This window comes from Glycine max, chromosome 10, assembly GCF_000004515.6.
Source record: "Glycine max cultivar Williams 82 chromosome 10, Glycine_max_v4.0, whole genome shotgun sequence".
Lineage (NCBI taxonomy): Eukaryota > Viridiplantae > Streptophyta > Magnoliopsida > Fabales > Fabaceae > Glycine > Glycine max.
This window is the reverse complement of record NC_038246.2, coordinates 38,290,146-38,316,859: the sequence shown is the minus strand read 5'-3', so window position 1 is coordinate 38,316,859 and position 26,714 is coordinate 38,290,146. Positions and strand designations below refer to the sequence as shown.

Below are 26,714 nucleotides of genomic sequence, written 5' to 3'. Positions count from 1 at the left end.
ACTCAGAATGCATATTAATACTTGAAAATTTTATTATATTCATAGTAACTTGAGAGTTTGAATGCATATAATACATTTTTCTAACTCAGAATGCATATAATACTTAAAACCAGTGGATTTTAGACATTTTTCATTGGAGTAAACATAGAACATTTTGTATAAACAATGTTACTTAATCTAAATGAACAAAGCATTCCTGTAAAAAAAAAAAACACTGAACAAAGCATTACTTACTTAGTAGTGATATTTTATAGATAAAACTTAATTTGCACGATTTCCAGCGAAAAAAAAAATGCCATGAGTTGACCGTAGTACTATTGGTGTAGTACGTGAACATGATTCCATTCTTGGAAGAAGGGGCCCAGCGTGACGGATACGTGCCGTTCACTGATGCCATATTCTTGTTTCTGACGGCAACTCACCAATCATCAATAATAATCGTACCACATACATACAACATACGTAACGGCGTCAACACGGCACAACACATCATAACCCTATTTCCTTTCTTTTTCTTTTCATCTCAAAATAACAAATTGAAAACCTCTCATGCCTACACAACTTTGGGCCATATGGTCATTAACGTACAAAGCCCATTTAAGCTTCACATTTTTTTTATATATATATCATTTTATACAAAAAAAAACAGCTATTTTTAATAGTTTTTATTTGTTATAAAGGAACTACTTAATTTTATTTTTGATAATTATGCACCCATCAAGTCATTAGTCTTTATGCACCCTAGAATAGTTCACAGACGCGTGTATGTATGTCAATCATTTCCAGGGAAAAGAGTTTGAAATATTGCATTCATTTATATAGTTTTTATTTATTTAATACTACAAGTGAATAGTGAACACTGGAATGCACCTTTTTCGTTCTCAATAATTGTAAACATGGACTATCAACTTTCCAAGAAAAGCAAAAGAAAGACACAGAAAAATATAGTAAAAGAAATCTGATTGAGATAACTATTGCAAAAGCGAAAATGTAACTAAATGGACTTGCTATGCAGGTCACACTTTATGAACAGATATCTTCTTCCCTGGAGAATCTAGGCCATTAGGAAAACACTAATGGGTTTGCTTGGAAGGAAAAAAATTCAGACTGTAGGTGATGGTGAAAAGTATATCAAAGTCTGCAACGTTGGATTACTTGGTTATTCACCTTCCACTAAGGGTATGTCTATTTACGCTCCATTTTATTTTAACTATTATATTTTTCCCTTTCAATTTTAACAATATGTAATTTCAAATTTTCAAGTTTTTAAACAAATTAACATTTTGTTTGTTAGCTAAGAAGGAAAAGTGAGTGAAAACGAGGACAGAGAGAGGAGAAATGGATTACTTTATATGATACCCTTCATCTATTTTATTGATATTTAGACATGAGGATAGTGCAATATTTTGACTACACGTTATATATCTCTTTCCTATTTATTTTCTATTAATGATAGTTTACATATATCCTTCATCTATTTGAATTTATACATGAGGGTAGTATCATATGAGACTTTATTAATAAAAAAATGAGCGATTGAATTTACTTAAGAACCTACCCAAGAAAATATCACTCAAACAAACCATTAAATACCAAAATCATACATTAACTATAATAAAAAGGATTAAAAATATAAAAAAAACATTTACATTACCATTTAATTTAATTAAAGTAACGATAAATTTATTATCTTTTAAAATAAAATTTAATAACTATTTGTCTGTGTAAAAAAATTTATATCGACTCATACAAAATTATCATTGATATCATTTTTAAGATAATTATTATAAAAATTAAGAAATTTTCATATATGATAATTTATCATTAGATAGTTTACACCATCAATATATATAACATTTTCTATATATGTATGCAGAATGCATAAATTTTCTAAATTAATGTCTTTTAAACATGAATTGAAGAAATATTTCAAACAAAAAAAAAGAAAAAATAAATTAAAAAATATTTTAATATTTAAATCACAACCAATCCTTTTCTCATTAAGTGAATTAATAAATTAAACATCACAATATTTTATTGTAAATCATGACCGTAGAAAAACCATTCTTATAAATTTAGTGATAGTTTTTCTCAGTCTAGTTTCCTCTAATTGTAATTACCTTACAATGCAATTTTATTTTCAAATATAATCAAAATAAATTCTAACAAAAAAAGAATATGCTATTTTTTAAGAGATCAAAATATGAAGTTAACGACTTCCAATTAAAATATTTCAAATTAATATTTTACTAAGAATCATTGATCCTCCTATCACAATCACCGGAACAAATCTGCTGATATTTTAAATCCCGGGAAAGAATTTTAACAATGAATAAAATGCTTTACAAAACGTTTGTACGTGTTGGACGTAGGCAACTAGCTAATTATTTGTCATGTACACTAATAATATAAATATGATGGCATGCTACACATTTACAGAATTACAGGTAAAGCCATCTATTTTGTCCACACAATGAATATCATTGGCCAGGTGAGAAGAAAACGCCCCAAGCTCCTGTATTAAGTGGATAATCACCCACCATGCTATATTTTGATTCTTGTTTACATCGAACTGCCTTTGCAGTTTGCACTAAGGCAATTAATGAACAACTGCATTGACAGAAGTTAATGGTTAGATAAAAATATTGTCAAACCACTGCTAAGAGATTCCATAAACTGGATCCCTTGCTGTCTACATCAACCAATTTATTGAAGACTTAGTTATACGCCTAAAGAACACTATCAAAACCTCAAATTTAGCCACAATGGTTAACAGCAGACAGAATCAGTTATATCCCACTTTTACATGAGTAAATCTCGGACTAAGGATCCATTCGTTAGGGTGAAAAGAAATTGAAAAAAAAAAATAAAGATGAAAGTTTTGAATTCAAGTAGAATGTAAAAGTATGAGTCCCACGTTATTTTCTGTTCATTTCTCCCCTTTTCACTCATTCTCTGCAAACGAATACACCCTAAGGGCAAAATATCACCCCGCCCCCCACCAAACTTTTTCTTCTATATAACATAAGAAAACAATTAGACAAGTGCCAGTAGTTTATGTCCAGGGATACTTACATAAATATCAAAACTGAGGATCATAAGAAAAAAGGTTTTTTTGTTCATCTGTTGGATTCAACAGCCATCTACAGAACATCCAGGCAGCACCAACTACTGATAGAAGAGACAACAGTGCTAAACATCCAAAATGAGAAGGATCGTTTGCAATTATTGCAACACCCAGCATTATAGACTCCGCCAAACTAGCAACAGCAATCTCTGTCGTCCCAATGAGATTTGCTTTGGATGATGGGATTCCTGTCTGGAGAATCTGAGCCCCTACAACATCATATGACATGTGTCCTAACCGTGACAGAATCTGCACACAAAAGCAGAGCAGTTTATGTGCAAAAATTCAGTGTGAACAAATTTGACAAAAGTTAGTTTCACGTCAAAAATCCAAAGTTTGAAATTTTCATAAAATGAATAAAACGTTGCAATTTGGGACATCTTAAGAGCCTTTCCTCTCTTGTGGACTCGTACCAACTTTTTCTATTTTAACAACAAATATTCAATGACCTGTTGCAACTTTTTTCAACACAATTCAAGCTATGTCTTGTTTGCTAAGAAATGCACATTGTACTGAAAATAAGAATTTAAAAGATATAATCAGTGTTTAAAAAAGCATCCTTAGAACCAACCACCTTGAACATTCCATGTCACAGTTTAGCTCACTAATTCAGTGTAAGCTGAACTTGAATCAGTGTCGGATCAACCCTATGAAGCACGGACTCGGACACGGGCTTTGGGCCACTCTAACTTATAAACTTCAACATCAATGTTATAAGTGACAGTACTTTAGCGACTTACAATCAGAAATAGGAAAGTAAGAAGAGGGCTCTGATGAGAAATTGTTCCACTCCAATATACAGCAACAGCCATGCTGAGAAGTAACGCTTGAAATACCAACCCAACTGCCCCAGCCTGGTAAAGAGAGAAAACTTCTCAACAAATTGATAAAAAATAAGGGCTCAAAGTTTCCAGTGTGCAAAATTTAAAAATAACAAAACATTTTTTTTTGCTCATCAAAATAATAATAATAATAATTATTATTATTATAAAACATTAAAGGATAGAGAAGAAACCTTTAAAATGCCAAATTGCTTGACCAGAGTTGAAGACACAAATGTTGCAGCAACACCCATTAAAGCACACATTCCACTGAATCCTCCTATGATTGACGGATGTAAGCCTGCAGAAAAATTGAAAAAAATAAATAAATTTTTGACCTAGCACAAATACCAAAAAAAATTAATCCCCACCCCGTAAAAACCAAGGAAAAGTAAAGATAAAAGAAATTACAGAATGTCAATGATTATTGGTCTAAATATGGAATAGAATGATTAATGGGCAAAACAGTTTTGGAGACTACCACGATGAACCTACATCAAAACCTGCTGCATTAGTACATTTTCCTTTCTGTCTTTCTGAATTCTGACCATTTATTACAGCACTCAGTTAAACATTAACAGTATTAAAAGACATCAATTAAACATTTATGATAGATGCCAAATGTAATAACTGAAAAGAGTAACCAAAGAGAACATGTTAGTCCAAGCTAATAAAGTATGAAAGGGTTGTCGATTAAGAAAATAGATAACCCTACCAATTATGAGTTTATGATTGATGGAAGTTTTTCAAAAACTTGAAATCAGGTGCTTCACTATATTCTTTATGCAACAAAATACGCGTTATAAGTGAAAGAAATTTCCCAAGATAAAAAGGTACTACACTACTACGGAGGAAATATTCACATACCACGCTGTGTTAAAAATGCTGTCAGCAAACTGCCTGGCGTGAGAACAATGTTAAAGCAGAGGAGCACCCATGCAAGACTAGCAGGGAGAACAGGCTGACCCAGATACTCCTTCCAGCCGAGCTTGATGGCTTCCAGACCTTTAAACACTGGTTTGCCAGTAGATGCAACTGGAAGTAAGTATACTTAAGATATCCAGACAAAGATAATTCTCAAAAGAAAGAATAATATACCTATACTGCTGGCATCTAATGCAGAATCTTCATTAAATGTTCTGCAACAGGTTTGTGAAGGTTTAGGTCGGTCAAGAACACCGGTGGAAAGCTTGTTGGTTAAATAATTGAAAACAATCTGCAAATAACAACGGAGATTAAAAATGAATTCAGCTTCCAAATTATGGAAGTAATAGATCAAGAAGAAAGGCAGAGAAATTACTGTAACAGGCAGAAGCCCCATCATTAACCCAGAAGCAACTTTTAAGCAGATTACAGGATGAAATTTAGAAAGAAGGAATCCAAACAGCATCGCCCCGGCTATCTGCAGACAAACATTTCATAAGTTTCCAAGATAGAGTTAACATAATTGATATTTCATAAGACAATTCCTGAATATTTCACTCAACTGGAATGGTTGCAAGCTCAGTAAACATGAAAATGTATAAGCTAGCTAATCAACATATAGCAAATATTAAAAAAATAAAATTACCTCACACAGGAGATCAATTCGATTTAGAACAGCATTTGCCTGTGCTAATGCAATAGGCCTATTCACTCCTGCCAGCTGCGGAAAGAAGCCACTAGGGATCAGAACAAGATTTAATTTTAACACAAGTTTTTCAATTTACAAATCACATGTCAAGGGAACAGACGAAGCTCTGAATGACAATACCAGCACAACCCAATCACGCTCATTTGCAACCCCCAAAGCTACTCCACAAAGCCTCTCAATAGCCCCAGCTGAAACCAATATGACAAACCAGGGACGCAGAAGCAGTGTAGAAAATGAAGTAGGTTGGACAGAATGGGCACGAATAATCATCGCTGCAGATAGCAACTGAGCTGCTGCCTGGAAATTAGAAAGAATGATCACTTTTAGGAAAAGAGCTATATCTTGCTTGAATTTATAGTTTGTATAGATTATCAAACAACTTGCCTGAACAATGGTTAAGCAATTATATGCAGACACTCTTGGAAAATGGTCCATAAGTTTGCCAACCAAGGGACCGCCAACAATTATAGCCACTTTGGTGAAGAAACTCATTACAGCAACTGGCAAAAGGCTTGGATGAATCAAGGCAATGGCAGAAGGCCAAGCAAAATTCCAAAGCTGCTCCACTACATTTGCAGTTAAGCAACTAGCATAAAAAGCTGAAAATATATAATCTTCAAGTTAAGAGAAGCTTAGATGATTCAACATCACAGTCATCAATAATGTAGATGGCAAAAGACACAGAATAAAATAATTGGACAAGATAAGCATCAAACAATTTTTAGACAAGCTTGATTTTGATCAACTCAAAGAAGATAACAGCTATAATAAACTGTATTTACTGGATTGCAATGCCAGGCTTGTAAGAGCACTTTTGAGGTTAAAGAAAGTGATCGATGAAGCCATATTAAATAAAAGAAAAGCCATATCAATATCAATTGATACCAACCATGCAAAAGACAGTTTTTAATGCTTTCCATTCCAATAGTAAACAAGGGAATTTTGACTCAGGCCTGTATTCAATCTTTTACATATTCATTTTAACTCCCACCCACCCTAATAAAAGAAAACTCTTAAGTGTAGGAAAGCCACCTTAATTACCATTACCCCTAGCCCACTTTAATTGCATAGTCGGTTGCCAATGCATCGAAAAGGACTACCTACAAAGGGGCTGAAAGGCTGAGTAAAGTGTCTTAGTGTGCAGCCGTCAGGATGTCAGCTCTTAGGGGTTGCAACACACATCAACTATAGATAAGACCGAACTAGAGCTTATAAAGCTTGGGCAATCCTCATTGTACAAGCTGGTTTTGTGGAATTGAGTTAGACCCTAAGTCTAAATTCTAAGAAATTAAAGTCAATACAAGACTTAGTAATAATAGAACTAGGACAACATTGTCATAACTCAAATAAAAATGTTAGAAAACATCCCACCGTGTAAACCAGCCGGGTGAGCCGGAGTAGCAGATAGGGCGTGCTGCTCCTCCTCGGACAAAACCTGCAGAACACACCATAGGAAGATGAGAAACTGTGAGCAATACTTAACAACCCCCAAAACTTGGTATAAAAAACCTACAGGCAATGCAGTCAAGAGAGTATCTACAAATGTGGCTTCTGCGAGCAAGTTCAAAGACTCAGTCTCGAGAATATCAGTATTGAGTTTAACAAATGGCACCGGGCAGTGAGGCTCAACCACCCCTCTTCCCTGAGCCTCATCCTCATCCGTGGTAACATGAACCAAATGCACATCAGTGTCTGTCAGTGAACACTTGGAACCAAAACACGCAAATCTGTAACCAAAAAAGCAGAAAGAGATAACAAACAAAAACCGTTAACAATTAACGTTTAACCCAGAATCCAAGTTCGAAATTTTAATTTCATTTAACGAGGAACAAAAAAAAAAAAAAAAACTAACCTGTGGGAAGTGCGAGGGTAATAGAGATTCAACCGTCGACCAGAAGGGATGCGATGGCGTATTGGAGAAGATGAATGCGTTTGACGAATGGGAATTTTGGCGAAATGGAGAGAGAGGGTGGCCGTAGCAATAGCCATAGTTGCTGAAGCTTGTAGAACTTCAAGCTACCAATCTTGCTCGGTTTTGTCCAACTCATGCAGTTGCAGTCCTAAAATAATAATAACTGCGCAGAAAAGAAAAGAAAAGAAAAGAAACACTTTTGCCTCAATGTATGTTCATCCCCGACACCACACACTCTTTTCTTTTCTTTTGCGGAATCGCGATGAGATTAAAATTTCGTTGGGGATATTTCGCAAGCGCCTTATCTGTAATGTGGAAAGAAGCGTGCAGCCTTAGCCTGAAATTTCGTCGTGTGTGCTTCGGCGGAGTGCGCAACTAGTGTTGTTTGTGTGGCCATTTTTTTTCTCTACTACTTGTGTTTTGTGAAACCATTACGTAAGAGAATTTTTGTGCAGCCACGTGGCAGTGTCGTTTTATCGCGTAGCACGTCCTTTTTCGTGTTTGGTTTGGACTTTGATTTTGATTCATGACAATGATGATTTGACTTCCGCTGTTAAATGTGCCATGTAGCGATGTAGGATTCCACAAACTAACACTGGTGCTTCGAGGCGGCCCAGTCACTTTCTAACGTTTTGGATGAGCCCAGACAAACAACGGATAGACCTTGAAGCCCATCGTTTTCATGGGCCTCAATCGGGCCAATTGGGAAAAGTGGTGACAGTGAAGCAAACTCTGTTTTTTGGTTCAAGTGATTTGGACCCTCCTTGATAAGCCCTTGATTTTTATTTTTTTTTATCTCTCTAATAGAAAATAAAATAGGTACAGATTTATAATAACTCATATAATTTATTCAATCAATTCATCTAAATCTTCTAGTACCCCTTGATATTTCTTGTTGACTATGAGTGACGTATTGACTTGATATTTCTTGTTGACTATGAGTGAATTGAATCTGTAGATAGGCTTTATTCTATTAGTATTTTGGGATATATTAAAATTTACAATAAAGAATTTTAATATATATAAATTACTAGAGTGTGGTGACCCTGTCATGCACGGGTAAAGTTTGTTTCTAAATATTTTTATATCATATATTTTAGATAAATATATATATATATATATATATATATATATATATATATATATATATATATATATATATATATATATATATATATATATGTTTAACTTCTCTATTAAATGATTATTGGAAAAAAAAACACTCCAGACAATCTAAACTGAAAGTTGTTAGCTATAATAAAAAATTAAAAAATATATATTTTTAAAGTGACATTTTTAAATTTAAACTTTAATTCAAGCGAGTCTGTCGTTCACAATATATATGTTAATTTTTCTGAAAAATGATATAAAATATTTTAAACTTTTAACATATGAGAATTTTTAAAATTTTGAATTAGGAATTATAAACTAAAATTAATATTTTTGTTCTAAATATCAATAATGTATCATAAACATAATGATTTTTGAGTTATTAATTATTATTGCGTAATAAAATTAAGAATTAAATTTATTTTTGAACGAATAAGACTTAAATTTATGTTTAGTCAATGAAATATTTATATTTTATCTTAATTTGAATACATTGTAATTTTGAATAAAAAATATACTAACGTTAGTAATTAATCCTAATTAAAATATATATTACTCCTAATTACTTTAAACTAATTAAATGTTTTAAAAAAGAAGAATTGAGTACTTCATGTTGAATATTTAAAATATTTTTTAATTTATTGAATTACAATGAGTTGGTAGATACACATAGTTTTTTATCCAGGAAAAAATAAATATAAATTAATTATGGCTACCTTCAGTTCATATGACAATTTATAATAGCATATTTTATCATACAATTATGTATTTTTCAATTAAAAAAAATAGAATTATTTACTTTTAACATTTATCTTTCCTTGGTTGCCTTTTTATTTTCTAACTTTATTTGAATTAAAAATGGATGTAATAATTCTCATGATTACCTATAAAATTGATTGTAAAATTATGCTTAATCAGAATATAAATATTTCTTTTCCATGTCGTAAAATTATTTTACATGCAAATAATAATGCATAAATTATTATGTATGCAATGAGTTTTTTTTTAATTCCATATGTTAATGAATAATTGATTTATTAATAATATTAACAATAAGTATAATACGTAGTACAAAAAATTATAATACATGTACAATTATTATAAATAATTGCTAATCACTTTCATTATTATAACTATAATATTTATAATTACATTACAATTATTATATATATAAATTTAGACATTTTAATATCAAATGAATTTTCTTTTAAGAAATTCAAAAAAAATTATGGATTAGAACTCTTGAAGATGTCACTTGTAAACATTTCTTTTGGGAGACATTTTTATATGTATATAGTATAAATATTATAATTAAAATTTATAATAAATAAATATTTTTAAATATATAAATTTTATTTTAGATTTATAACAGCTAACCTAAATTGTAATATAGAGTTATTTTTAATTATTAATAATTTATTTTAAATATTATTGAAATTAAATTTAAAGATAGAGATAAAAGATGAAGAATTAAAAGGGATAGACAAATAAGAAAATCACATATTCAAACAAAAATAAAAAGAATCATAGTTTGAGATGGTTGATCGGGACATTTTTTTTGGCTTTTTTACTGTTTACGGGTATTTTTTTTTTTAATTGGGACCGTTTTAAAATAATTATCTAAAAAATTTTGTATTTTTTTTAGCTTAAGTCGTCAAATTATTTATGATTTTAGTTAATTCTTTTTTACGATTTTAAAGTTATAAGTAATTTTTTTTTTACTTTTATGACTTCAAAGTTGTAAAAACTTTTTTTTTATTTTGTTTTTGGTTTTACAACTTTGAAGCTGTAAAATATTTTTTTTAATGTTAAAGTTATTTTTCGTTTTTAAAAAATAATAGTTTTTATCTTTTATGGTTTTTTTTCTAATTTTTCCAAATTATAAAAAAAATATTTATTTAATTGTCAAATAAATAATTTTAATTTTATTTATTAATAGTTTTTATTTAATATGATGTATATTTTTTTATGATTTTATTTTATATGTTATTAATTTATTTTAATGCTTTATTATTTAAAATATATTAAATATTTTTAATATTGTTTTATTTAAATATTTTGTTTATTTAAAATTCAGATAATCTATCAATAAAAATACATACTAAAATTAATATATTATGTTATTTTTAATTTTAGTATGAACTTCAATATATAATGAAATGGACGAACCAATTTCAAATAGACTTATGAAATGTTAATTGTGTATAAGTGAAAAACATAATCGTACTAATTGTTCATATAAACAAGTACATGTCTAATATAATTTCTATTTTTTATGTTTTTCTCTAATTTGTGTTGTTAATTTTATATTAATGTATTATGTTATTTTTAATTTTAGTATCTATTTTTTATTAATAGATTATCTAAATTTTAAATAAAAAAACATTAAAATAGATTAACAACATATAAAATAAAACCATATTAAATAAAAATAGTAATAAGTAAAATTAAAATTATTTATTTGACAATTAAATAAATAAATTTTTCATAATTGATTTTTTTTAAAAACCGTAAAAAAATATAAAAAACTATTATTTAAAAAAAACAAATAACTTTAACATTTAAAAAAAGGTTTTACAACTTTAAAGTCACAAAATGAAAATTTTATTTTACAACTTTGATATCGTAAAAGCAAAAAAAATTAACTAAAGTTGTAGATAATTTTACAACTTAGTTGAAAAAAAATACGAGATCGTAACATGTTTCACAATTTCTAACCCATAAATTGTGATATCTTTTACGACTTATCCCTTTTTGGGTAATTATTTAAAAATGATTCCCAATTTAAAAAATTGAAAAAAATATCCCTAAATAGTAAAAAAGTCACATTTTTTAGCTAGTAGTGTTGGAAGTAGTGTGTAAAAATTAAAATAAACATCTGATTAAGAATAAGAAAAAAAATATTGAAAATGTGTAATTGAGAGGAGGAATAGTCAGAAACTCACTCTCCAAATTATGTATTTTATTTTTTATTTATAACAGGAGAGTATGTGACTTTAGCTAGTTGACTTATATAAGTACTATGTTTTTGTATCATTCTTTGCAGATAAAGTGTAAAGTTGGCTATATTTCTTTTTATCCTTTTCAATTTTGCTTTTGGGTCAACCTGTGAACCCATTATAACTACGATTATGCATAACGGATCTTGGACACATAATTTTCACCAGAATCCATAAGACAATCTTGAAACTTTGTATTGTTTATCCGTTCACTAACCCATTTTTTAGTAGTATTTAATTATGACGATGGTGCAGGCACCTTTGATAGTTATGGATTTTTCTCTTTTGTATAATAAGTTTAAGTTGAGTTTTTTTTTGTTTTTTTTTTTCATTTAGAGGAATGAAGTTATCTATTTTGTCTTCTTTAAATAAATAAACAACAACTTTCCCATATCTTCTGCATGACCTATATTCCAAATAAATTTTCTTTAATTGACAAAACTACTACTACATTTGTTTAAATACTAGCATGAGGAGAAAATTAAAGTAACAAAAAATTTGAAAGAAAATGATTTCTTAATTTCATTGACATGTACATATGGCGAACCAACAATTTCGATTCAAAATCCCATAAATAATGTAAAATAAAAAGAATTGAAAAATAATACAAGTTTTCCCTTGAAGACCCACACAGAATTACATAGCTAAAACTTAATTCTCCAAACGAAAATTTTGTATTTGTTTTTGTAAACAAATATAATCTCATAGATAGATATTTGAGGTAGAAAACATATATATTTCTTTTGAAAATCTTTTATCCATCTCAATGAGTCTTTTATCATGGGTTAATATGTTAAAATTTTGTCGATAAAGAATATAATAGAAAGTAATGTGCAAATTGATCATTAGAGCAAATTAAGAATAGAGAATGTAGAAGAAAATAAAGTGAGAGAATAGAAAGGTACAGAAAATTAAAAAAAAAGTAATTAATTTTGGGAAAGAGAAAAGAAAAAAATATTGAGATCCAAAGAAGATGATGAAAGTTTAGAGAAAATGACAACAAATTTAAAAGAAAACTATGAAGGTACTCTATGAATAAACAAGTATTTATAAAGATTCCTAACTACTAGTAACTCTTCTTAATAATTTATAATAATTTTCACGACTTATCTACAATTTACATCATTAATAACTTGTACAGTCTTATGCTCTAAATCTTTAATTTTCAAACACTTTAACATAAAACATTATTTACATGCTTAGTCGAAATAATGTTGAAATTAACACCATCCTAGCTTTTTCACGATATTTATATTTATCCACAAAACAAGTTGGCTAAACAGTAATAAAAAGATGTCTTCAGTTCAATGGTATTTTTGAGAGCCAGCCTTCGTGGTCGATGAACACTGACGTCGAAAATTGTTGTCTGAATTCTGAGATTGTCAATTTCTTTCTCCAAGGAACGCGTTTGGAAGTATTAGCACCTACACCCGTACATCCAACCTCAGCGTAGTAAATGCAATCCCTGCATAAATTTGTTTTACTAGTTAATCTTGAGAATGTTACAAACTAACATGAAATGAAATGGTTACATAAAAAATATTTAATTAACTATTGAGTCCTTATAATTTTAAAATTTATCTTTTTAAGTTCTTATAGTTAATAAACATTCTCCTGTGTTGCCACAAAATGCATTAATTATCATGATATATTTTAAAGTTGAAGACATAAAATTGCTAGTTATGCTAAAGGAATCAATCGTACTCATGTTTTGTATAATGCCAAGCATTCCATCCTTGAGGGTCAACCACAGATCCCAAGTTTGTGTCATAAAATATAACTCTAGAACAACGATCATAGGCTCTCCCTAATATCGCGCTCCCGCTACCAACCACAGAACCTCGTTGGAACACAAAACCACTTGGGTCGCTATTTGAACTGCGTCCTTGTGCTGTTATGGAACCCGAAGAAGTCACATTGAGCACACAATCCTACATTAAATTAAAGTAAATGCTCGAAATTAGTTAGTTAATTTGATGAGAAAGAACAAAACAATTTGACATGGCCATGTTAATTTATTAGTACATGTTAAATACCACAAAATAAGATTGTCCACTGCCCCATATGAAGTCGACAGCACCTTCAATGAGACAATTTTTGTAGTAGTGACGACCTTCCACATCCCACAATGTATCTTGAAAACCGATGAAACTACAATTGTAAAATGCAGATTTGTCTCCATATATCCTTGCAGCCAATGCTGGGATTCGTTTCCCATCATAACTTAATATTGCCGCAGTATCAAACGAGTTCTAAAAAGAAAAAAAGAAAAAAAAAAAGACAACATGGATGTGACTATTAGATTGTTAGAGTCGTTGTTCTAGTATTTTTTTTCTGTTGTGTTTTAATCTATTCACAAATTTGAAACATGAAGTAATATATTTCTTGAAATAAAAAGATATAAAGAGATCGGTTTCATACTAAATAGTATTTCCATTTTTTAGTGAAAAAAATAATGAGATTGTTTTTTAACATATGTATATCTTGCTATACCTTAAAAGTAATGCCCGATGCAACAACATTGTCTGGAAATGAAGAGAACGTGGCACTAATATCTGTTTTTTGGTGGTCATTGTATGTAACAGTGGTGACTTCTTTTCCTTGGCCTTCCAAAAAGATGCACGGCATGTTATATGGAATTTGAATCTGCTCTCTGCACACAATATGATTAGTTTCACTCTAGATATTTCAATATATATAATGTAACCACGCAAAAAAAAAAAAAAAAAGCTAAGAAAGAGACAATAATTTATTTGGGTATAAATTTAATAAAATGGAGTATATAACATACGTATATGTGCCAGCCTTTATGTGAATTTTCACCCATTTATTGTTGCTTGTCTTTATTGAATCAATGGCAGCTTGAATGGTATGAAAATCTGATTTGCCAGATTGATCGACTACGATGGTACGTGAAACTTGTGTGCCACCACAATCCATTGCTTTACAAACCTTAGAAGAACAGATAATGAACAAAATAAGAGAGAAAATTATTTCTCGAGGAAGTAGCTTCATGTTCAAAGATGATTAATTGTTGGCCGAAATAAAGATTGATAGGCTCAATCGATTAATGCGTGTTATAATTATATAGGCAAATGGAAGTATTAGAGCTCATTACCTAAACATCTTAACTTAATGGTTTTGGTATGAATTTATACTATCTATTCAACTTAGGCATGATTATCTTGAGATGAAAAAATCTTGAATTTCCATAATAAAAAAGGAAATAAATCCACCAACAATTTTTTTTTTATGATTGAGAGAAATATAAAATAGGGAAACTGCAAATTTTGAATAGACAATTGTCGACATGTGTCAAAACAAATTATATTTATTCCACATACATTTTTATCATTAATGGTATAATAATCGAAATAAACAGTTAGCATCGATCATATAATGAAATAATTAATCAATATTAACTATAAATTCTTTCAAAAAACTATTATAGACGTAGTGTTATATTTACAAACTTTTGTAATAGAATTTTCTAATTAACTATTGACTAGAAACATCTTAATGCTTTAAAAGAAAAACATTTTAATGCCCAGATCAATTTCTACACGTTTTCTATTGAATTGGTTCCATGGTTTCCTCGTATAAAGTCTTACTAGTATGCTGACAAAGTAGTATTTTTTGCATACTATATATATAACTAACGAAGGTGAAGAAAAAGATACCTGAGAGGGTGAGAGTTGCGACAACTATATCTTTGATTTTTTTTTATGATTCACCGGGCCAACCTGGTCCATGCCCAGTTGGTCAGCCGGGCTAAATTGGTCGAAAAAAAAAAAAAAGCTTTGTTTCTATTGTGTATGTCCGCCATAAGCTCCATCACAATGTAGTCCCTTCAAGTTGTTTGATAGAAGTAATTAACATTTTATGTTTAGCCTATTATAGAAGTTGTGTTGTTTATTTCTTTTTGGTAAAAACAATTAAGAATATTAAAGATTTAATATGAAAAAAGCTTTTAAATAGGCTATCAGGACAAGCGCGGTTAAAAAGGCTAGGTCAAGTCAAAATAAAAGTTTTTGATAGACTATAAATCAGGCTCAAAAATTAATCGTAGACTAGACTCAGACCTTTTAAAGTCTAACCTAACCTATTCCAACCCCTAATCACAATGTAGTCCCTTTCTTGTACAATTAATTATAATTATAAAATTTAATTTACACATAGTGACGTTTTTTTGTAGTTGTTAATATGTTAAATTAATTATTTAAAAAATTAAAACACTGACGATATTAACGGAAATTTGACAACAAGATCATAATCAATTTTTTTTTTAAATGCAGAGGACTAAAATGAGTCCTTTGAAGCATAAAGATTTAAAATAGAAAAATTGTAAATTTAGAATAAATGGAATAGAGCAAAATTGTAGCCGAGGATCTAAAGGAAGTAACATAATGCAGTAGTTAAAAAACTTTTCTTAATCACTATCATTATGATGATATACATATTCAAGATTTTAGGCGATAAAATAGACAATGTAAATGGTGGTGAAGCCATTGTAACCTATTTATTTAAAGTTACACCATATAGCTTATTGTTGTGCATTTGAGCGGATAAAACATCATAAAGATATTTATAATGGGTTATAAGTATATCATATAAAGTGAATATGATATTACCTTCAATCCAAAAAAGCTTAATACATTTGTGGATCTTTCTTATTTATATATTATTTAATTTGTTTATTTTTTTAAATGTGAGATTTTATCTTTACACTTCTATTCCAATATACTTATAAATTATATTTACTTATTTATTTTATATATAGATAGCATGTAATTCACTAAAAAAATAAAGCAATGAAAGTAAATGTAATTTTAAACAAAAAATTGTACATAATAAACACTAACATCATTCTTTTTTAAGTAAACAGTTAGATGACAAATTGTATTAGTTCTAGTATTTTGTATAAAATTTATAAAAAGACACGAGAAAATGTGAAATAAGTTTATAAATGCAAGTGAAGTATAGTTCTATATTTTTAGGTATTTTAAAATATATAAATTTAATTTAAAATATTTTATTTTAAAATTTGATTTTTTTTTATCATGTTAAGCCTTTGCATTGCAGGGTAATATACTTAATTGTTTTGGTAAAAAAAAAATGTATTCAATACATAGGAAAATGTTACGTTAAAATGTTATAAAATTACTATGTTTTTTTTATTTGATTGGTTTCACTCTCAATGATTTTTTTTTAATTTCAATAAATTATTTTTTTATAATTAATTTTTATATTTTTGTTATCTGTAGATGCATGTAATTATTTTAAATATTTTGAATTAATTTAAAAATAGAAATTCTTAAAGAAAATAATTTACTAGATAAATCCTTAATGAAATAAATTTATATATTATTATCTAAATTTAAAACTAAGATAATTTTTAACATGTGTAGTTTTGCTGTGATTTAAAATAGTTTACTTTAAATATTAGTTTCATTTAGTATCACATTATTCTTTTATATTTTAAATATAAATAAAAAAGTCTTCTACATCGTATAATAAGTACATTAATATTAATAATGTTTATAAATATAAGTAGATTTCTTGTGTACTGTTTTAATGTTTAGTTTTTCATATGTTCTATATTATTTTTTTTAAACAAGTTTGTTTCTAAACTTTTTGTCTATACTACAGACTACTGCAAGTATCTTTCATTGGATTTGGAGGAATATCACTCTCAGTTAGAGTTTTTGCTCTTCAATGGCATCTTTCATATTTTGTTAAGAGATTAATTCTTAGTCTAAAGTTTAATAGATTCCATTTAAAGTTTATTGTTTTTATCCAAGAGTATATTATGCGAGATCTAAGTTTATTCTTCCATATATTCCGTGTATGTGTCGTTAACTACATCCATTTGATTCCTTCTAAACTAAACTGATTTCAGTTTTACATCTAAATTATCGAATTGGTTTAGAAAATTGATTCACAATCAGACTAATTTTAGAAAATTGATTTTGAACTAATTTTAAATAGATTCTAAGAATTGAAACCAATTTTAAACTGATTTTTAGATTATTTTAAAAATATATTTTTATCTCGTTGAAAATAAGTTCATCATTTTGTAAAAACAACTTAGTTAACCAAATTAATTTTATTAAATAATATACTTTTTTAAAACTAATTCAAGTAAAAAATCAATTAAATTAAAACCGACGTAGAAACCTGATTTTATTCTAAATAGTCTTTTTCACACCCCTACTTAAAACGAGACACTAATTTTATTTTAAAAAAATTATCGACCAAACAAGACAAGGAACGTCACGTACTTGTGTGCACTGTGCAGCTATCGCAAATGTTCGCACATTAAAGGCATAAGGTCTCTATGTCCTTTCCTCAAACATGGAGACCAAAGAGGAGAGGAAGATGATACTTCCATCGCCATCGGAGACCCAACTCATGAACCTTGTTAATGTCTCCATCACCAATGCAAGTGCTGGCGAGTCCCATGTAGAACAATGTTCTAGTTAAAAGAGAACAATGACATACAAGTTTTCAGAGAGAATGTTCTTTTTCTTAATCTTCACATTAAAATACTACAGTTACAATATGTATACTACTGCAGTTACAATATATGTAAAACTACTCTACATAACTACTCCATATAACTACTCCACATAACTTCTATTTACAAGAAACTACCACTAACTTCTATTTACAAGAAATTACCACTAACTTCTATTTACAAGAAATTACCACTAACTTCCTCCCTTGAACTATATGAAAAAGAAAAACAAACATTTAGTTTATCACCGACGCATCAACCATTTCCAGCATATTCCGTAATTTCAAGAATTGTTCTAACTTGAGAGGCTTTGTCATCATGTCTGCAACATGTTCTTGAGAATTACAGTAACTCAACTCCACAATTTTGTCTCTGGTCAAATCTCTAAGAAAATCAAACCTTATATCAATATGTTTGCTTTTGCCATGAAAAACAGAATTCTTTGATAGTTGTATAGTAGAATTATTGCCACATTGAATCAAAGTACTATTTTCCTCCTTATGACCAAGTTTCTCTAAAACTCTTCTCAGCCAAACACACTCACAGGCACAAAACGCAGCAGCTATGTACTCAGCCTCAGTAGTAGACAATGCCACTACAGGCTGTTTTTTAGAAGACTATGAAACTGCTCCAGAACCAAGTAAGAATGCAAAGCCAGAAGTGCTCCTGCGATCATCCAAATCACCAACAAAATCATTGTTGGTGTAAGCCACCAAATTTGTGCAACCACCTTTTTTGTAGAAAATTCCAAGCTCAGTTGTACCTTTCAAATACCTTAATATTCTTTTTGCTGCAAGCCAATGAGATTCAGTTGGGCAAGACATGAATCTACTAATAAGACTCACTCCATACATCAAATCAGGTCGAGTTGCAGTCAAGTACATCAGATTGCCAACTACCTGTTTGAACAAAGTTTCATCAACTTTGGTTCCAACTTCATCCTTTGACAATTTCGTGCCTGGAACAATAGGATTCTTCACTGAATTGCTTTTATCCATTCCAAACCTTCCTAAAATTTCATGAGCATACTTTCTTTGACACACAAAAATCCCATCTAAACTTTATACTACTTCAGTTCCGAGAAAGTATCTCATCCTCCCCAAATCAGTCATGTCAAATTCCAACATCATGGAATCCTTAAAATCATCATACATACTTTTATCATTTCCAGTATATATTAAATCATCAACATAAAGACTTATTATTAAAATTTTACCTACTTCCTTCGACTTTGTGAACAGTGTGTGTTCACATAAACACCTTTCAAAGCCTTCTCGAACAAAGTAAGCCTCTATCTTGCTATACCATGCCCTTGGTGCTTGCTTCAAGTCGTATAATGCCTTTCTTAGCTTGTAAACTTTTCCTTCTTCACCTTTCTTCTCATATCCCAATGGTTGTTGCACAAAGATTTCTTCATTGAGTTCACCGTGAAGAAATGCACTCTTTACATCTAGCTGAAAAACATCCCATTTGTTTTGTGCTGCCAAAGCAAGTATTAATCGAATGGTGTCAAGTCTGGAAACTGGAGCAAAAACTTCAGTATAACAACTCCATACTGTTGTGCATACCCCTTCGCCACTAGCCTTGCTTTGTACTTGTCTACCTCTCCTTTCTCATTAAGTTTGGTCTTGAAAACCCACTTAACTCCAATTGGCTTCACCCCTTTTGGTAGAATAGTTAGCTCCCAAGTCTTGTTCTTTTCTATTGACTCAATCTCTGCCATCATTGCATCCCTCCACTTCTTACTCTTGACAACTTGTTCAAATGTAAGTGGGTCATCTTCAGTGAGCATTATCATAGCATTTAGACCATCTTCATCTGGCAAACCTTCACCTGTTACATAATCTATTGCTCAAGATGGTGGTCCTCTTACCCTCCCTTCATTCAGAATTGGTGAATCAGTTTCAGTTGATTCACTAGAAGAAACACCAATTTCACTTGAGTTTCTTGTATCAACATCACTACCTTCTCTTTCAATGTTACTTTCTTCTTTATTATTTTATATTCCCTCTTCCATGTTATTCTCATCATCATCATCGTTCCACTTTAAAGCATCTGATTTGCATTCTTCATTGCTTTTGCTCCAATTCCAGCATTCATCTTCTTGAAAAATCACATCCTTGCTAATGATGATTTTTTTGCAAACTGGATCATATAATCTGTATGCCTTTGATTCATCACTTACTCCCAAGAAAACACACTTCTTGCTTTTTTAATCTAATTTGCTTCTTTTTTGGTCTGGGACATGTGCATGAGCTACACACCCAAAAACTCGAAAGTAATCAACCATTGGCTTCACATCGCTCCATGCTTCTTTTGGGGTTTTGTTCTACACAGCCACAGTAGGACATCTATTGAGGATATGCACACTCCATTTTACAGCTTCGGGCCAAAACATTTTAGGAACCAACTTCTCAATTAACATAGAACGCACCATGTTCATTATTGTTCTATTTTTCCTCTCTGCAACTCTGTTTTGTTGAGGAGTATAGGCGGCAATCAATTGTCTACTAATGCCTTGATTTGTGCAAAATTCTACAAACTTATTTGAGGTAAATTCACCACCTCTATCTATTCTCAAAGAAGCAATATATGCACCAATCTCCTTTTAACACAAGCTTTAAAATTTCTAAACATGGAAAAAACTTTTGATTTTTCATGTAAGAAATAAATCCAAGTTTTACGAGTGAAATCATCAATAAAACTTAGGATGTACCTCTTGTTGCTGTTTGATTTTGGTTTAATAGGCCCGCATATGTCTGCATGCACAAGTTATAGCTTGTTTGATGCTCTCCATAAACTCTTCTTAGGCATAAAGTCTTTGTGTTGCTTTCCAGTTAAACATTCTATGCATATCTTTTTTGGAATCTTGACCGAAGGCAACCCATTTACCATCTTCTTATCAAAAAGTGTCCTCAATCCGCTATAGTCTAAGTGACCAAACCGACAATGCCAAAGATGAGATTCATTTTCTGATACAATTTGGAAACATGAAGAAGCTTTTGGTATCATGGTAGCCAACAAAGAAAACATTTTATTTCCACTAATATCTGTCTGCATAATTAATCCTTTCGCAGAATGATATACCCTACACTTCCCATGTTGAATCAAAATAGTCAAGCCTTTTTCTTGAAGTTGCCCTATGCTCAATAGATTACTCTTAAGTTCAGGAACATAATAGACACCAGAAATTGCCTGAGTAAATCCATTCACTTGCATACGAATGATACATTTTCCCACAACAACCATTCTGGTGTTATTGCCAAGTTTTACAGTTTGGCTAAAGCTTTCATCCAGTTCTGAGAACCACTCCTTGTTTCCAGTCATATGATTACTGTAACCAGAGTCAAGGAACCACACTTCTTCCATTTTGTCTTGCTCCAGTTCAACATAAGACATTAATAACAATTCTTCATTTTTTTCCTTTTCTAATTCAACATAATTGGCATTTTTCTCCCAATCAGGACATTCATATTGATAGTGTCCTAACTTGTGACATTTGAAACATTCAATAGCAGCTTTATTGAATGATTGTCTTCCCCTTCTTCTGCCTCGACCTTCTCTGGATGAACCATTAGCTCTACCTTTACCTGCTTTGTCTTCGTGGGAGATCTTCAGAACTTGCTCTTCTTCTCCACGACTTCTCATCCTCTGCTCATGAACAAGAAGACTACTTTGCAACTCATCAATACTCATCATGTCTAACTTGTTGGATTCTTGAATTAAGCATACCACATAATCAAATTTAGAGACCATTGATCTCAAAATCTTTGCAGTAATGATTGTTTCACTCATACTTTCACCATGAGCCTTCATTTTGTTGGCTATGGTTAGAGTACGAGAAAAATATGCATTCATTGTCTCTCCTTCCTTCATTTGAAGAATCTCAAAATCTTTGCGTAAAGCTTTGTAGTTGAGCCCTTTTGACCCTGGTTGAACCTTGAAATTTTTGCTTCATTGAATCCCATATATTTTTTGTCGTGTCCCTCTTGAGGATTGTTTCAAGGACTTCACGATCTATTGTCTAGAAAAGATAATTCTTTACCTTTAAGTCTTTCAACTTTTGCTCCTTGATCAATTTGAATTGTGCCTCCGTAGGCTCTATTCCATGTGCCACCATCAATATCTCATTCTCAATGAGATCCCAATATTCTTTGGAGCACAGAAAATTCTCCATCAACATTGCCCAATGATCATACTGACCATCAAACCTTGGAATTGCAGGCTGCACAAAACTGCTACTCCCACCTTGTGTCATTCTTCTTAACTTCTACTTGAAAGAAAAAAAAACTGCAATTTTTTTCTTGACTCACACTCACTGTTTTCCTCACACGCTTACTGTTTTCCTCACATGCACTCAATATCAAGCCTCTACAATGGAGCTCTGATACCAATTGTTAAAAGAAAACAATGGAATACAAGTTTTCAGAGAGAATGCTCTTTTTCTTAATCTTCAAATTAAACTACTGCAGTTACAATATATGTAAAACTACTCCACATAACCACTCCACATAACTTCTATTTATTAAATACTACCACTAACTTCTGTTTACACATCAACAGTTCTCTCGGTGATGATGACTCCTGAGAGTTTCTACTTGAAACTCGCCGAGTTGTTGGAGTCTTCTGGACTGAGTCTCATGTGAGTTTTCTTTATCACGCAACAACATGCTTGCTAGCTAGCTAGCTCTTGTTTTTTTTTATCCTTAACGTGATGATGGGGTGCTGAAATACTCTCTAATTACTTTCTAGTTGTTCTGTTTGGTTGCTCATAATTTGCATGCAAGGAAAAGTCGAGTCTTTTTTGTCTTCGAGCTTCCTGTTTGACCAGTTTTGACTTCTGACTTTTCATGATTGTTCACACGAACAAACAATCACCACATTATTTTATAATTAGTCTCAAACAAAGTATACATAATACGTTATTAAATGTTTTGTCTTACAGTTGTCCTTTCTCTTATTTTTAAGTACATGGGTCGTTTGCGTTGGTTAATTCAATCCAAAATTCTTGTGTTATATTATATAATAGATAACTTCCAGTAAAGGTGATGTTGTGAACATGAAAGTTATGAATAATGCTCTATTTTCCAATTCTGCTTGGCAGTTTCAATGTCAGAGAAACATTGCTGGACTTGTACCTGTTTTACTTGGAGGTGACCAGAAGAGGAGGATATCACCCGGTACATTGACCTCACACGATTTTAGCTGTTTTTTTGCATGTATTGCAGCTTTAATGTGCTTGTCAACTTTATTCAATATTCATCCAAATCAGTTATGGTTCTATAATCAAGAGAGGCTAAAATAGTTTTATGTATCATTGCAAGAATTTGTCTCAGATATTGAATTTTAATATAGTGTTATGAATTTTCTATTTAATGTTTCCAATTTTCAGGTTGGTCGAGAAAAGAAATGGGGTGAAGTAGTCTTTGCCCTGAAATTGGAAGGGAATAGTATGAAGTTATGTGCTCAAGTTGAAAAGCTGTATGCACATATTCTCTACCAGTTTGAGAAATTGTACTTCTACAGGCGTCCTGCAAAGCAAGCTGGATCTAACAGCACCAAAGGATAGCCCAAGAGATCTATTATTTTTTGGTTATTTTAAGCAGATATAGATTCAGTCTGGCACTTCACGCACACAAGTTCGATATATGGGAGTGTTTCTTGGCAGTTTCTACTTATATAGTTTACATTTACTTCTTGGACATAACACAAGACAATTCAGCAGCTTCATTATATGATGTTTTTGCTATATTTTGGTCTTAGAAAATGTTCTATTTAATCTTAAAAAGGGTTTTTTTTAAAGGTCCACTGTTTTTAAAGGTCCACTTCAGAAGAAGCGGAATTCAACAGCTAGTTTACCTTATATAATGGATATTAAAGATGGTATGAAGGTCACAGAGATCTCCAAGGACTACTCTTGCCACATGACAAGTTTGTTACTTGGCAAAAAACTTTCCAAGTCCTGAGACAATATTCATCAGTTTTCTTCAGTAATTTAGTAGTGGTCTTTTGAGACTTTAGAGGTGCTTTTGCAATATTTTGGATTCTAACTTAGCACTAGCAGGGACTGGGTATGTGGAACAGCCTGTGCTTTTACCTCCACCCTCAAATGTCAAAGAAATGAAGAAACGCTGAGGTTCTCCGCCGGGACGAAAGACTGCATATCAGATATTCCTCAAGCATGAATGTGCTAGATTGAAAACTTGTAGTCAGGCCTTAGATGGCCAGAAAATCCTACGTTTGGCTATTGATACATGGAGGAATATGTCTGAAATTGAGAAACAGGTATATAGAAGTTGACATAACATCAATGATCTATTCTTGAAAGATATATCCTTGTTCTTTTTCTTTTGCCACTATGGGGTTTGCCTGCAGTTTGCCACTTCTAATTATTTTCATGCAGCCATATGTGGAGGAAAGCAAGAAGAAAAAGGAAGAAATTAAGGAAGCAATGAATGACCACAATAAACAGCAAATCACCCAAGATACCATCAGGGAGGAGAAGTGGCATAGTCTGAGTGGTGATTATCTTGTAACTTCACAACCTGAGACAGATAACTCCCTTTTCAACAAAGCCACTGTTGGGTTAGCTCTTAAAATGACCGAAAAAGCACCAACAGATCCTTCATATCTAATGGACTGGAATGCTTTTTTGTTCACTGGATTTTCCCAATTAGGGAATCCGAGTAACTCCACTAGTCTAGTTATAGGTAAGTTATTTTTTGCTCAGAGGCCATGACTATGCATCCATAAGTTCTCTCCTTTTAGTAACTCAGTCCAAGCTGCTATGTATATATGTATATATGTATATATGGTTTTGAAACAGCTGAAACGGGCTTGGAATAGTTGGATCATAGCATCTTCTCTTGACATTAGAAAAGTATGTACATATATGCTTCAAAGGCTTGTATGGTAACACAAACTTATGTAGTTATGTTGGTGTAGTTCCTATTGCAAACTAACTTTTTGTTGGGATACAAAGACAACTAATGGGACTCATTTATTTCAGGCCATTCCGGATAACTAACACATGGGGATATGGTTATAGTTATGGACAGAAATTCCAGCAATAAAACTTACAGAAATACTCATACTTTTTACATTTCGTGGCCAATAAATATTGCTGGTACTAACTTCCAAGATGAACCTTTTGGCATCTTAAAAAGCAAAATATTGCTGAAGGCAATGCATGCAAAAAAAAAAAAAAACTATTCTTTATGATTAAGCTGCAGTAACCACAATTTATATAATCTCAATATCTGAATTAGCAATTTACCAAGCCGAATAAGATATATTTTAATACAAATTTAATTTCAAAAACTGAAAACAATCTGGTTCGTCGTCTTTTATGCTGTTCGAGGACTGGTTTTCATTGATTTCAGATGGAAGAGATTGCAGAATTGATATCCCTCCTTAATCATGAATCATGGTTAGTGTGAAGGGAATTTTGAGTTGGTGGAACAAACTAGTGCAAGTGTAGAAATATTAACTAAAGAGAATTGTGCATACGAGTCATTTCAGGAGAGGTTTTCCATTAGATAGCAAATGTCCAACGAAATTATGATAATAAGGAATATGACAATGGTATACATGAGAAACAAAAATGGTACTTTTTTTATACTAATAGTAATTCTTGCTTCAGTTATAAGTTGGTTCAACAATTAATTAAGTATTTTTACCATGTACTTTCGTCATATCTGTTTGGAAACAGTACTAGATAAATTTTTTGCATAAGAGTCCTGGAAAGTTACTTAATTCTTTTATTCAAAGTTGTCCAAAAAGTCCCCTATACATTCTTCTAACTACAGTATAATATGACCATAGACCTATTCAGTGGCGGATTCAAAACCCTATATCAGTGGGTGTAAATTATAAAAAATAAATTCAATGGGTTCAATTATATAAATATAAATAAAATAAAATATAAAAATATAAGATTTTATTTACAAATTTGATAAATTTTAAAAAATGAGGAAATGCAAATGCACACCCTCAAAGTAATATAGGTCCGCCTATGGACCTATTCCCATCAAGAAGGCAGAGGTAGGAAAGAAAAACAGCAGAGAAGTTTTTGCAAATATTTAATTTTTCTCATTAGGCATTTAATAATAAAATTCTAGTAATCCTTAGACGTTCAAACCATAATGTAAATTAATCATCAATCTCTGATCAAAACGATGAAAACTGATACAAACAAGTAAAAGTAGCCATGCTTGTTATTTATTTATTAGCACAAGCACAGTACACTTGGACAAGGTGTACTTGTATTGAGTATGTCACCTTAAGATAATTAATATTGTTAAGAACTGCTCCTTGCTTGTTTATTGTGATAGAGCACTAGAGCAGTAACCATAAAAGGCTTCGTGAGTCTTCCTAATTGATTCCACATGCACAATTCCTGCCAGCCTGACATCTTTCACATAAACAAACGAGGAGTCTTAGTTCAATTTCAATACAAGTACACCTAATTCATTGAGCTTAAAAAATAACATAAGTGCAAATACAACATCAAACTATGTTGAAGACATGTCTCTGTTAGTCTGTTAATGAAGGTTAGTGGGTAGGATAAGATTGACTAAGCCTGCTGAGGTCAAA

The 26,714-nt window shown here is 31.0% G+C and overlaps 3 protein-coding genes and 1 pseudogene across 4 annotated transcripts; 1 reads left to right on the top strand and 3 right to left on the bottom strand.

The window, feature by feature from the left end:
- Window positions 1-2,320: 2,320 nt before the first annotated feature.
- Window positions 2,321-7,901, bottom strand: LOC100783998 (solute carrier family 40 member 3, chloroplastic). 2 transcript variants are annotated; one of them, XM_006589051.4, is made up of 13 exons: window positions 7,434-7,901; window positions 7,122-7,308; window positions 6,953-7,016; window positions 5,966-6,180; window positions 5,702-5,878; window positions 5,519-5,593; window positions 5,249-5,350; window positions 5,047-5,164; window positions 4,816-4,962; window positions 4,143-4,249; window positions 3,868-3,981; window positions 3,076-3,376; window positions 2,321-2,610 (listed from the first exon to the last, which is right to left on the bottom strand). In XM_006589051.4, exons 1-12 carry the CDS (start codon window positions 7,568-7,570, stop codon window positions 3,083-3,085), a joined length of 1,737 nt encoding a protein of 578 aa, XP_006589114.1. In that variant the 5' UTR covers window positions 7,571-7,901; the 3' UTR covers window positions 2,321-2,610; window positions 3,076-3,082. The 2 variants fall into 2 exon arrangements, with proteins under 2 accessions (XP_006589114.1, XP_006589113.1); XM_006589050.4 differs by having other exon boundaries at window positions 7,095-7,308; window positions 7,434-7,899.
- Window positions 7,902-12,901: 5,000 nt separating this feature from the next.
- On the bottom strand, window positions 12,902-15,354 carry LOC100800737 (putative pectinesterase 52). Its single transcript, XM_014762751.2, has 6 exons — window positions 15,346-15,354; window positions 14,394-14,554; window positions 14,096-14,255; window positions 13,639-13,854; window positions 13,307-13,533; window positions 12,902-13,067 (listed from the first exon to the last, which is right to left on the bottom strand). Exons 1-6 carry the CDS (start codon window positions 15,352-15,354, stop codon window positions 12,902-12,904), a joined length of 939 nt encoding a protein of 312 aa, XP_014618237.2.
- A 3,382-nt stretch (window positions 15,355-18,736) lies between these two features.
- On the bottom strand, window positions 18,737-19,117 carry LOC121172974 (secreted RxLR effector protein 161-like). The gene has a single exon (XM_041006211.1). It carries the CDS (start codon window positions 19,115-19,117, stop codon window positions 18,737-18,739), a length of 381 nt encoding a protein of 126 aa, XP_040862145.1.
- LOC102663069 (high mobility group B protein 9-like) lies at window positions 22,683-24,858 on the top strand (annotated as a pseudogene).